The 13,516-nt window shown below is 34.0% G+C and overlaps 1 protein-coding gene and 1 pseudogene across 1 annotated transcript; one reads left to right on the top strand and one right to left on the bottom strand.

The window, feature by feature from the left end:
• Positions 1-3,333: 3,333 nt before the first annotated feature.
• On the bottom strand, positions 3,334-12,314 carry LOC132300601 (disease resistance protein RPV1-like; annotated as a pseudogene).
• A 592-nt stretch (positions 12,315-12,906) lies between these two features.
• Positions 12,907-13,431, top strand: LOC132300600 (protein OXIDATIVE STRESS 3 LIKE 4-like). Its single transcript, XM_059797768.1, has 2 exons — positions 12,907-13,010; positions 13,106-13,431. Exons 1-2 carry the CDS (start codon positions 12,943-12,945, stop codon positions 13,320-13,322), a joined length of 285 nt encoding a protein of 94 aa, XP_059653751.1. The 5' UTR covers positions 12,907-12,942; the 3' UTR covers positions 13,323-13,431.
• Positions 13,432-13,516: the final 85 nt, after the last annotated feature.

The raw sequence follows: 13,516 nt of genomic DNA, 5'->3' as shown, positions 1-13,516 counted from the left end.
TTCCACTAGGGGTAACCCATGGGTTTAAAAGGCTTGTTGCATACGCTAAATGCAATCGTGATTCCCACGAAAATGGCATTTTATGTTTCTTTAGTTTTATTACTATGGGACTAGCAATATGTAAGTTTGGGAGTGTGTTAGGCGCTGAATGTTATACATTTTAGCCCCTTTACTTGCATATTTTATTCTCTTAATAGTAGTTTACTTGTGATTTTACATTGTTTTATTATTTTTATTTATTTCAGGGCTTTAATTATAATATCAGTCAAGACTAGTGATTTCGAGCCTTAAAAGATGACATTCCGTGGGACCGAACAATGTTGAAGATTCAAGTCCAATTACACTTAAAAAAGAGTCTAAAATAAGCCACAATGTGATGAGAATGGAAAGAAGAAGAAAAGGAAAAATCATTCTCCAACTAGGAAACTTTCTCCAAAGTTGGTAACTTGAACTTGTTTTGGTAATCTTCCTATATCTTTCTCCTCGAGTATCAAAATAGCTACATTCCCATAATGGTTGATCGGAAATTTGAAGTGCTACAACTTTGTATTTCATGAGGATTTCATAAAACAGTTGTTTATTTTGTCAAAATTGGGCTGGAAATCTGTACGAATTTTGGAGTCCTTATTTGGCAGAATTTCCATATATGTCTTCTATGTGAAAAATGGAACTTTAGGGCTAATTTCTCTTTTTTAAAAGGAGTTCTCTACATCATTAGAGCATATCATATACAGAGGAGATTGAGGCAGAGATCAGAAGGGAAGCATTAACAGAAAGAAGGGATCAATCCATGGCGATGAAGATGTCTTCCTCAACCATGAAGAATTCTATTCCAAAGATGCTCGGCTAAACGCTTTGCTAGGGTTGTGATGTAGCCCTAGCTTAGCACCACTGGTTTGATTGTATTTATTTATTGGATAACATTTATTATTATGCATGATTGTGTACTCTATAGGATTTTTAATTGACTTTTCAATAAAAATCGGATTTAAAGTTTTAATTCAATTACAAATATTTTTCTATCTTGTCTTTGATATTTGAATTTTGTGATTGAACATAACTCATTCACTTCTTGTAGTTGTGAATGAGATAATTACACAATGGTTTTCCTCTAAATATAATGTTAGAGATTTAATGGATTATGCCTAAAAAAGATAAACCATACTACACCCTAGAGTAAAGTAGTTAGGTAGATGGTTTATGCCAATCGAAAATAGTTCATGCTTAGCTTTAAATTATATTATCTTCTAGCTGAATTAATATGTGCTTGTAGCCATGATTACTTTTCCTATGCATGTTATATGTTATATCTCCAATAAATTGATGCAATTGACTGGTGGTGCGGCATTAGTGGTGAAGTCATTCACATAGTCTTCTCTCTCTATTTTCTACATCCTATTTATTTAATCATTGTTCTTATTTTATTTTCCCACTTAGTTAATTTAGAATAAATCATCAAAATCTGATTATCATACTTTCAAGTTAATTTAGAATTTAAGAAATCTATTGACAAACTTATTTTACACAAGTTCCTTGGGTACGACACCCTTACAAGTAAGCCCTATCTGCAAAGATTCGTACACTTGCGAGTGGTACATATAAATCTCACAACAAGCTGTCAACATTGTTCCAAAATTAAAGTATGTTCAGCACTTGATATTGTTTTCATTCAAAACTTTTTTCTTCTAACTTGGCTTCTAATGCCTACAAGAACTTGTATTCTTTTTGACAGAGCTTCAGGCATCTCGGCTGAAACTGTCCATCGGCTTATTCCGGATCATGCTCGAAAGCACAATTTGTTCATGGCTCTGAACGACTAGCAACTATTCGGTATTTCTCGTCTTCTACATGCCTTGCAGCAATAGCCTATCGGCCTTGTGTCATATGTAAATTGTAAAATTAGTTTCTCCACGTATTTATCTTTCGAGTAAAATTTGCAAATGGAGTAACCAGGACCACCACAAGAAGTGAGGCTCTGAATTTGAGTGTTAATGATTGTTTTTCTTTTTCTTTGTCCATACTACAGGATGAGAATGTATTTATTTTCATCTTAGATAATGTACTATGTTTTAGCAAATCTTTCTCGTACCCTGTGTAGGTGGGACCGGCTTTAAACTGTTGTTATGTTGGTTATTAAGAAAAAAGTTAGAAAGTACAGAAATCAGGGTTGAGTGGATAATCAAAGGTGGATGGGATTAAGTTTGGCTCGTGTGAACATGAACTCGTATAAACTCGTTTATGTTAGTGAATATTAGCTCGTATATGTTTATAGGTCTCAAGATCGATTCCTGTTTGGTGCAAACAATTCATCTCAAGAATACCGTATATGTACCATGTATGTAGTACTCTGGCCTAGTAAATATGTTTAAGTTGGGGGTACTCTATAATTGGTACCACCCTAGAGTATTTAATATTTTTTTCTCTATTAGGTTATTACATGTTCATGAATAAAATAAAACCTATCTCGAGATTTATCTTGAAACACAAATATGATATCAAGATTTATTTATTTTATTAAAACAAAATCATTTTAGCCAGGTCCGCCAATTTCAAAATAATGATGAGCCGAGTTTGAGTTCAACTTTTAGAGTCCGTTCTGATCAACCACAAAAAGCCCAGATGTGGCATCCACTTAATTCAAAAGTTGAAAACTGAAGTTTCAAGCTCATCACAATTATAAGACCTTGTCTCATCAATGGATATGGTTGCATTTGTGAGTAATGTGCCCAATGGTCCTTTTATGATTGATGGTGTGCTGATAGCCGTTTTATAATGGACACAGCAATTAGAAATTCAAAAATCAAGAAAGTCGAGAATGAAGTACCTTACGAGTATAATACAGATAAATCAAGAAAGTCGAGAACGAAGTACTACTTTACGAGTACAATACATCTGTCTCAATTAAGAACATTTTCTTTTTGCTGAGAAGTAGTTATTTATGTGTGTGTTGTTCTCTAGCAGTCAATATTCAACAACATTAAGTAAGGGTCTATTTGGTACCCATTTTGTTTTTGTGTTTTCGTTTTAATCCAAAACAAAACAAGCGTTTTGTTGTATGGTATTTTGAATAGTATTTTTGGAAGTAAAAACATACAAACATGTTTGGTAAAAAAAAATTTAAGTTTAAAAAATATAATAGTTAGTTTAAAAAATTCATTTAAGAGTTTAAAAACATACAAACATTCACAAGGTGGAGAAAAAGTTATCCTTAGTATCAAAATAAAATGGTTTTTGTGTTTTAAATTGTTGGGAAAAAGAATTTGGTCCATATAATCAACTAAGTTTGTATAGTTATAAAAAAAATTATTGACAAATTAATCATTATGCCGTTAATATCATTCGTTAAAAACGAGTAATGGTATATTTAGCTATTTTGCAATAAACAAGATAATACAAGAATAAGTAATGGTGATTTACGAGTGGCCAATTTTTTTAATGACTAAGCAACATCTGACATGTGCACCCATCTTTTTCGTAACTCTAAATACTTGAGAGGGGTTTTTCCTCTCAAGTATATATGTCTTGAGATTACTTATCAAAAAAAAGTATATATGTCTTGAGAAGTCTCCGGCTCTCCAAATATGAAGTCATCCGAAGCCCAGAACGGTTTATAATAATGGCAGAGGAAGTATCGACCTTTGGAAACCTGGTATGCTGATAAATCAGGACAAGAAGTATAGTTATTAAGCTGGGTATCCTTCTCCTCTTCTTCATACACAATGTCCACTCCTAACTCCTTTACTTGATATCCGACACGTATGGCTGCTGAAACATCCACTTCATCACCAACTTCCAACTGATTCCCAATCTTCCAATGGCTTGACCATCTCATACTTTCCCCCTCATCTAGAATCCCTACACACACCGGGTCATAGGCCCACTTCACATCCTTGGTCTTGTTGATGATTGTAATCATACATGTATTGAATATATTGTACTCCTTATTGGTGGCAGGCTCGTCTTCATAAACAACGCATACATTCAAGCCTCGGATCTTGAGATTAGGAAGTGAAGGAACATTGAAACGTATGGAGGACATTGTAGTACTCTTTTTGCTGAACCAACATGGACCCTCATTTCCAGGATGAAATATGCTGACTATTCCGCTTTCATACAGTGCCTGATCCATGCAAATCATCATAACTTCAATTACAATAGGAGAGAGCGAGAGACAGATATATATATATATATATATAGAGTGAGAGAGAGACAGCACCTGGATGGGACCAATATTGCGCTGATCTATCAGGCGATTGAACAATTTCACCTCAACCTTTCCCATGGATTCCAACTCAACCAATCCCCAATTCTTGATCATTTCCGCATCAATGTTACAAATAGGTTCTAACCTGAACAAGTTCTGAACCTCTACTAGTTTTTCACATCCAAACGCGTTCATGGACAGTGATCTAAATAGATTTGGAAGATTTATCATTACTTCCAGTGACCTACAATCGGCTAAATGCAATATTTGTAAACTCATTGGTAGCTCTGGAAGCATTTGGAGTCTTGTGCACTCCTCTAACTTAAGTCTGTGGAGCATGGTGAGACCCTTGATGCTCTCTGGAAGTCTACTGATTGGATTTCCCCCTAGATTCAAGTTCTGCAACAGGGACAGGCTACCAAGATCCCTCGGAATGGCATTATCTGACAAATTGCAGTGTGCAAGATTCAAGCTTACTAATGAGCGTGGCAAGCAAACCAATGAAGAACTGATCGATTCTGGAGATTTTCTTGGTCTAAGAACCCAAGAGAACCAGCGTGAATGCCATGATTCTATGTCACTGCTGCTATAGGGTAGTAGTTTTATTGCAACACCATCGGCAAGAACCTTTAAAGGTTCCATGTTAAGATTTGAGCAACCAGAGAGTATGAGTTTCTCAGGAGATTTTAGCTGACCAATTTTTGTAGGAAGATTCCTGAGATTCTTGCAGCCTTCTAGATTTAACAGAACAAGTCTCTCTAATTTTGCAATGGATTCGTGAACCTCCATCAAATTTATGCAATCTTTAAGAAACAATCTCTCAAGATTTGGGACTTCTGAGAAATTGGGCGTATTTGTAAGGCCATGGGAATGGCTAAGGTCGAGGATTCTCAATGATGGGAGCACCTGTTGTCAAAAAGTAGGAAATTGATTAAAATGAATATTTACATCAATCCTTCAGAAAAGGAAAAAGATAAATAAGTTAGTATTATACCTTGATTCCCTTCCAAACTTGTTTCAAACAGCTATATCGCATATCGAGAGCGACTAGGCTCTCTAAAATGAACTCATTGGGTATCGATTTTAAAGGAAACCCTTGCCAACACAACCATCTTAACTTCCTTGGAAATTCTTTGTAATCACCAGTTACAAATGCATTGTTGAGATGGAGTATTCTTAATTTGGGCATCCTTGAAAATTCATCAGTTTTTAAGTATACTTCCTTTGATGTGGACAATGATTCTGTCGAGGCAGAGTTCGTGGGGAACCAAGAGAAGATGCCTAAACGACGGCGCTCTGATGAATTGCTTCCACAAGAAAATGTTAATTTGTCAAGAAATCTTCAGAATGACGTCCTTTTGAATTATCTAAACTAAATAAATTATGAGCAGGCCAGTCTTGCCTGGACACATGCAAATTTAGGATGAGGCCTTCAATCTTTTCCGTGCCCTGATCATAAGAGAGGTTGATAAGTAACAGACTAGTAAAAAAATTTTAAAAAAAATAAAAATAAAAAAGACATGAGAGGCATGTTTCTTACAGTTTTTTCTCTTAATAAATTTAAGGCATCCTTATGGTGCCACACTCTGCTACGCTTCCCAGGTTCCTTCGGTGATTCTTGGCGTACAATCTCTCTTCCCATATCTCTAATCAACTGATGCATTGTCAACTTGTTTTGTCCATCGATTGTTTAAGAGACATCTATCGATGAGATTCTGAATCCCAACCTTTGTGCAAAAATCACATTCATCTAATATTGTAATTATGAAATCTTTGTCCATTCTAACAAAGAAACAAGAAATGTCAAGAAATAAATTTTTATCATGGTCATCTTGTAAAGAATCAAAGCTTATTTTGAACTTTTTTAGGATCTGGCTGTCAGGAATTGCTTCCAGTTTCTTTATTGCACTTTCCCACACATCTACACTTCTCCCACATAGAGAAGAACCCAAAATTTGAAGAGCTAAAGGATGCCCACTGCAGTACTGGACAACCTTTTTTGTGTGCTCCATATATCCTTCAATGGGGTGGTCTTGTCCAAAGGCATGCCAATTGAAGAGTTGAAACGATTCATCATCAGTTAAATCCTTGACTTCATACTGAATTTGCAGTTCATGTGCCCTGAGCAATTGTTCATTTGTAGTTGTTATGATAATTTTACTTCCTTGTTGAAACCAACTCCTCATTGTGAGTAGAGCATTTAATTGGTCTCGGTCATCCACATCATCAAGAACAAGTAAAATTCTTTTGCAGCAAATAGCTTCTCTTATCTTTATGATTCCTTCATCAACATTGCTAATTTTTATTTTTTTCCCCTTTAAAATATCTGAAAGAAGTTGTCTTTGTAAGCAGATCAGACCACTGGCTTCTTCTGATGTTTCTCTTACATTTGCAAGAAAACTGCAACCTTCAAATCTGTCAAAGTTTAGGTTATATACAATTTTTGCAATGGTTGTTTTCCCTATTCCACGCATCCCACAGATTGCCACTATTCCGACTTTGTTTGATCCATCTTGCAACCACAAATTAATGTCTTTTATACGAAAATCTAATCCAACTGGATATGAACAAACACTCAATATTGTGCGATTCAATTTGCTTCCAATATCTTTAACAATTCCTTGAATAAAATTTGACTCATACCTAAAAATTGCAAACTCCTTGTCAGCTGAAAGGAATCAAGGAGTTAATGAAAACGCAAACAAGAGATAATAATGATTCCTTGGATAAAAATTGACTCGAACCTCTAAATAACAATTGGAATGGGAAAGGGAACCAAAAGAAAGAATACAAACATAATGTATTTTGAAATGAATCAAGAAGTTAAATGAAAATGAAATATTTATACACACACAATAAATTTCATGTTGTTTAGTTTAGCCATTACCACTCAAATATATTCATGCAGCATGTTAAATATTCTAAAATCTTGAATTAATAGAATTACATAGTCAGTGATTGTTAAAGATATTTATCAGAAAGGGAAAAAAAGTATTTGTAGCAAAATGCAAGAATATCCACGAAATTCCGAATCTAGCTTGAGAAAGGAATTTCAAGGGCCTATTTGGTGTTTGTTCTACCATATTCTGTGTTGTTCCCTACAGTGCTACAGTAGCCCATTTCAGAACACATGTTGTTTGGCCCGTCTTGTTATGTTCTCAACAGTAGTGGAACACTTTCAAAACACATCCACTATTTGGCCCAAAAGGTGGAACAACAATTTGGTATTCTATGTTGTTCCAGGCCCATCTTTTTTACTGTAGCGGAGATAATTTTTATTCGGGCAAATCATTTCAGCCTCCCAATCACATCCGTTTCTATTATCGTTCTCAACTCTGGAACTTGCTCCCTCTCTCTCTATGCAACTGCAAACACAAAATCTACAAGGATCAAAAGTTCAAAACCCGCCCCCCCCCCCCCCCCCCCCCCCCCCCTCTCGCTCTCTCTCTGTGCAACTGCAAACTACAAAATCTACAAGAATCAGAAGTTCAAAATCTAAAATTTTTTTGAACTCTGCAATTTAGATTGTGAGTATGGGTTTTGTTTTAATTTTTTTTAGGGCAAATCATTTCAGCCTCCCAAACGCCTCCATCTCTATTCTCGATCTCTCTCTCTGCAACTACAAACTGTTATGGGTTTTGTTTTATTTTTTTTTAGGGAAAATCATTTCAGCCTCCCAAATGCCTCCATCTCTATTCTCACTCTCTCTCTCTCTGCAACGGCAAACTTGTATGGGATTTGTTTTAATTTTTTTTAGGGCAAATCATTTCCACCTCCCAAACGCCTCCATCTCTATTCTCGCTCTCTCTCTGCAACTGCGAACTTGCATGGGTTTTGTTTTATTTTTTTTTTAGGGCAAATCATTTCAGCCTCCCAAACGCCTCCATCTCTATACTCATTCTCAACTTTGCAATATTTTTTTTAGGGCAAATCATTTCAGCCTCCCAATTGCCCTAGTCTCTCTCTCTCTGCAACTGCAATTCTGTGTGTATGGGTTTTGTTTTAATTTTTTTTCTAACTCAACTAATCAAGCTCTATAATTCTTGTTTTGCAAACTAATCAAGCTTTGTAATTAATTTATTTTAATCATCAAAAAAATAATAATAATAATTTCTATTCCAAAATTCTCACTCTAGGGTTTCGTATTGTTCACAAACTTAAACAACATTTCCATTCTTAAAGTTTAATCTTCTAATTTCTATTTATTAATTATTGACTTTATTCTTCCACGTGGTTTCATGTCATTTAAAACATCTAGATTTGATTCATTGAAGCAATTTAAATTCATGTTTTCAAAGAAATATTTTTTTAAAGAATAAAAAATGTGAGTCCTACAATTTATACATTTTGTAGTAGTCTCTTTCAAAAGTTAATTTGAAAATTGGTCTTATTTTGCTAACCAAACCATTACTCTAATGAGTACCAACTATTGATAGAAGAGAGTTAACAGACTTAGTTAATTGATTAAGAGTAAGTATCTAAAGCTGTTAAGATTTTGTGACTCGGGACCAAGCCTATTGGGCTTAAACTACTCTGTGGACTGATCCAATAAAAATTATCACACCGAGGCCCACGCCATAGGTTGAAGTAAAATCAGGTTATTGGGCTTTAACTTCGATCCATGCTCTTCCAGGCTTGTAGTCGAACTCAATTATAGGCCTAGAAGGGGCTACAACCTATCTCAAATTGAGTTAGTTTGAACCAATAACATCCAGACTAAGTTAATTCAGACCAATAATAGTCCTTTATTGAGAGTAATTCAGGACATATAAATATATAAATAGACAATTGTGTTTAATTACTTATGATTACCTAGAAAAATATATTTGTAGATTCTTAATTACTACGATATATATATATATATGATTAATAAGTTAGTACTAGTATACTTATATATTGAAGTATATTTAATACTACCAAGTATCATATTTATTAGGTTTTGATGTAAATATTTAACGTTATTATAGTTTCACCATGTTGATCTTAACCAGTGATAAGGGGTTGGAAGAGATCCGGTGTCTTAATAATAGATTGTAAAAGCACACCATACGACGACTTTAAGACTGTATAGTCTTTGTAAGTTTATGGTAACGAGAAGTGAGTTATTTGGATCCCTACCATAGTGAGGAAAAAAAAAGACGGGGGGCTTTCTAACCGACTTGGGTACGTGTGTCGAGTGCAGGTATATATCCACAAGTCAGAATTGTCAAATTTCAAATAAAAGGACCCATGCTAAATATTTATATTATTTACTATTTTTATTTTATTTTCTTAATAAAATAATGTCTTTATGTAACAAAGTGTTTAGTATAGGCATTTCACTCATTTTGAAGCAATAATATAATAAAATTAAATTATTGGACATGTTTTTTTAAGACTATGTCTAACCAAAAGCATTGGACACATATCCCATACCCATGTCCAAATAATGTATGTCGCAATGGGTACTTCACCTACTTTTAAAGAATCCATGTACCATAGTTTCGAACATCTCAATAAAAGATCGTTTAGCAATGGTGTCTATTTTTTTTTTTTTTTTTGATAAGTAGTTTGGGAACGTTCAGAAGAGCACGATGACTCTTTTAACAAAGGCCAAATGGTCCTTTCCCTGTCCACCTTTCCATTGACTAGGGAGCCAAAATAGAGCTAAATTCGGTTGCGTCTAGAACAAGATCAATTGGGCTTTAACCCAATCCAAACCAACATCAACACCTAAGTTCCAGCCTATTAATTTATTGGGTAGGTTTGGGTTTTGGATCTCGGGCCTTTTAAATTGCTAAACAAGTTTGTTAAAAAACGAGAATCACTCCTAATTAAAATTTTTAAAATGAATCAATATAAAGATGCATAAGAAATTGCACACAAATTATGTTTAGGAAATTATATAGATATGTAGCTTTGAAGTCCTCATTGCTTTATACCGTATTGTTAACATATGATGTACAATTCCCCTTATATTCTAAGCAATTTCTAGTTTTTCAAGCAATGTAGAAAAGTTCCTGATCATATAAGAAGGATTGCACACCATATGTTAGCTTTGAATCAATAACTTTTCTATAATCAATTTTCCAACATTAAAACATCTAAAATGAGTGAATTTAATTTTTTAATGTAAGGTGCTTTTGTAAAATATCTGTCAACACTTATAAATAAGATAAGAGGAATGGATAATAATGTAAGCATCTAAAGACATGCAGCTAATGAATTGAGTAGCAATGTATATTCAATTTTATGAACACTTGAATCAAATGATGTCAAAGTAAATGAATTAGACAAGCTTACCTATCTCCTAAAACATGCCCGGCCAAATTTGCAACTTCTGTCAAAGCTTCCTTCCACTTCTTTATCTTGTTCATTCCCTGCTCTTTTCTTTCATCGGACTCGGACATAAAGTTCTCTTCACGTTTAACAAATGCTTTTGCAAAACTTCCATTTTGCTTTCTAACATGAGATGGATCTACATGGTAGAACACGGGCACAATCGTATGACCAACACTCTTCTTGCGTTCAAGGATCTTTAGAAGTTCATCAAGGCACCATGTTGAAGATGTATAGTCTTTTGAGAAGACAATTATTGAAATCTTCGACTCTTCAATTGCCTTTATCAGTTCTTTGGAGATATCATCTCCTCTCGCAAGTCCATCATCATCCCTAAATGTGCGTAATCCAGCATGTAGCAGAGCTGTATAAAGGTGATCGGCAAAGGTCTTTCGGGTGTCTTCACCTCTAAAGCTCAAGAAAATATGATAAGAACACCGAATTGAGGACGGTTCTTGGGATCTTATAGCAGCCATTGAACAAAATCAAGGAGATGAATGAACAAGGTTATATGCAATCTGTACAAGCACAATAAGTATTTTTTTAAGAATTCAATAAATAAATAAAGGAATAAACTATAGGCCAAACTTCTTCTTTTTTTTTCTATATATATAATAAAAAATAAATAAATAAAATAAAAAATAAAAAAAAGCCCTTACAATATTGTAGATAACCCCTAGTGTGACAAATACCCCCTAAATAAATCCTGACTTCCAAGGTTTTGTTATTTCCACATTTTGCTTTTCTTCTTCTAATCTGGAGAGGCATAGAGATTTACGGGGTTTGGTGTGTTCTATTTTAATTCTGATCTATCACAGTGTGACCTATGATCTCTAAATCTCTTCCTCCCTATTCAATGGGTTCGTTTGTGAAGATTGGGGGAAAAATAAGTTGTAGATATATATATTTTGATCATGAACTTCGTATAGGTATTGCATCGTTGGGAGCGAATATCTGTTCCCCGATTTTATGTATTCGATTCAGAGTGTTCATATCACCGGAGCCCGTCTCTTTTGTATCTAGTATCTACTGATGATCATGAAGATTCCTTTGCATAGCAGCTTTCTTAAGTGATATATATGTATAACATATGATTGTTCTCCCAGATAGATTTACTATTACATATACATATGATTGTTCTCCCAGATAGATTTACCATTACATATATTAACTTTATGGTTTCTCTTACACAACAAATTGAAGTAGAAAGAAGACAAAACATACCAATAAATAAATAATAATAAATAAATGTGTAATGATATATATGTAATTAACTTGTAATACAGAGCAAGTGTGTTGCAAAGGTAGAACTTTGTACCTGTAATTCCGGAAGAAATTAAGATTCCTCCTTCCTTGATCAATTAATCAGTTGACAGACGGAGAGGGGCAGAGCTTAGTGAGCCGATATAAATAAAGAAAAGAGGAAAATGTTCTTCCTTGTAAATGTTCTTCACACTTTAACAACAAATAAACACAAATATTGAAGTTTGTACTTTACCCAGACCTTGGAAGTCAAAGTTTGTGTGCTGAATTTTATTTTATTTATTTTATTGTTTTTTGCCCCAACCTTTTTCTTCTTTTCTTACCATCTTCCGTGGCAAAATTACATTAGCAGGTCCACTAAATTAGGCCATGTTTGATAATTGTTTTTGTTTTTTGTTTAAACTCAAACACAATGAGTATTTATATGTAACTTTTGTTTATCGATAAATACATATATTGTTTAATAATGTAAATGTTTGTCTTATTTTAAAAATAATAAACAGAAAAACATGTTTGTTAACATTAAATTATTTTTAAAAAATTTAACACTAATTTTAAACAAATAATAAAAAATAAAAATAAAAAGACTTCAATACTGGAAAGGATAAAGTTATGTTTTTGTTAATACTATTCCAAAAATGTATGCATTCAATGATGAAGAAGCATGAAAAATGCAACAATGTAAATAATTTCATTTAATTATTCACAAAGACAACCACAATTTTGTATCAAAACTCAATTATTTAACCTTTCTTTAACGTTTTTCCCCTTTTTATCTTTTCTTTAACTAAATTAGACCAAAAATGAACCATCAACTTTGATCAATGCTTGTGGTCTCATTTTAAAAAATAAATAAATAAAACAAAAATATTTTAATCCAAGCTACATAATAATGTGATGTATGCATTATTTTTTACCTTAATAAATAACCATGAGGTCCACCTCGAAAATACTACGATTTGTGGATAAGTTTATCAAAACCGTGAACTGAAAAAACAAGCATAGTTTTAATTAGATGCTCTGAACCAATTCATATTTGTCGCGTGAACCCTTATCCCTATCATTATCATATTCCCTATAACCGTTAATAACCCCGACTTTCATCCCCATTCAAACATACTATAGACCTCTCTCTCTCTCTCTCTCTCAACACCAGTATGGAGAAAGAAGCTGATGACATGAGGACCTTCGACATGGGTGCTCTGAGGACCAACCTTCCACAAAAGTAAGAATTATTACAGTCATTGATATGTTTTTGATCCTTTGATTGTGAATCCATTTCTAGTAACACAACTGTAATGGAACTCTGTTGTTCAGCAGAAGAGGCTTGTCCAGATACTACTCGGGGAAATCCAAAACATTTAGATGCATCGCTGACGCTCACTGTATGGAAGATCTCAAGAAACAAGAACATCACGAAGCGAAGAGGAGGAAGAAGCAGCACACGGACCATCAGAGAACGCTTGTTCCTCCTTTGTCGTGTCGGGAAGTGTCAACTAGCACCCAGTGTGCTTCACCTGCTGTTGTTGGCATGTAAACACAGAAGGAGAAGCAATTTATGATACTTCCTAGTTTGTTTTCAGTGAATTATGAGACATGTTGAGTTATGTATTCAGAAATTATAAAACAAGGTAACAGACAGAAATTTAGAAGCTTTCATGTGTTAATAAACATTGTACAGCAAAGCTTTCCTGAACTTCTATCATTACCTTAAACTTTCCAGAAAATCCC

Source organism: Cornus florida, unplaced genomic scaffold (assembly GCF_030987335.1).
Source record: "Cornus florida cultivar Cherokee Brave unplaced genomic scaffold, ASM3098733v1 CherokeeBrave_3.0.0_Hap2_Chr03, whole genome shotgun sequence".
In the NCBI taxonomy this organism is placed as follows: domain Eukaryota; kingdom Viridiplantae; phylum Streptophyta; class Magnoliopsida; order Cornales; family Cornaceae; genus Cornus; species Cornus florida.
The sequence above is the reverse complement of the archived record's forward strand: the minus strand, read 5'-3'. Positions and strand labels throughout refer to the sequence as shown.

Excerpts from the sequence above, each read along its gene's own strand:
- LOC132300600 (XM_059797768.1), top strand. The coding sequence starts at position 12,943 with ATGGAGAAAGAAGCTGATGACATGAGGACCTTCGACATGGGTGCTCTG. Across the intron at positions 13,011-13,105 it reads AGGACCAACCTTCCACAAAA|AAGAGGCTTGTCCAGATACT; the intron begins GTAAGAATTATT and ends GTTGTTCAGCAG.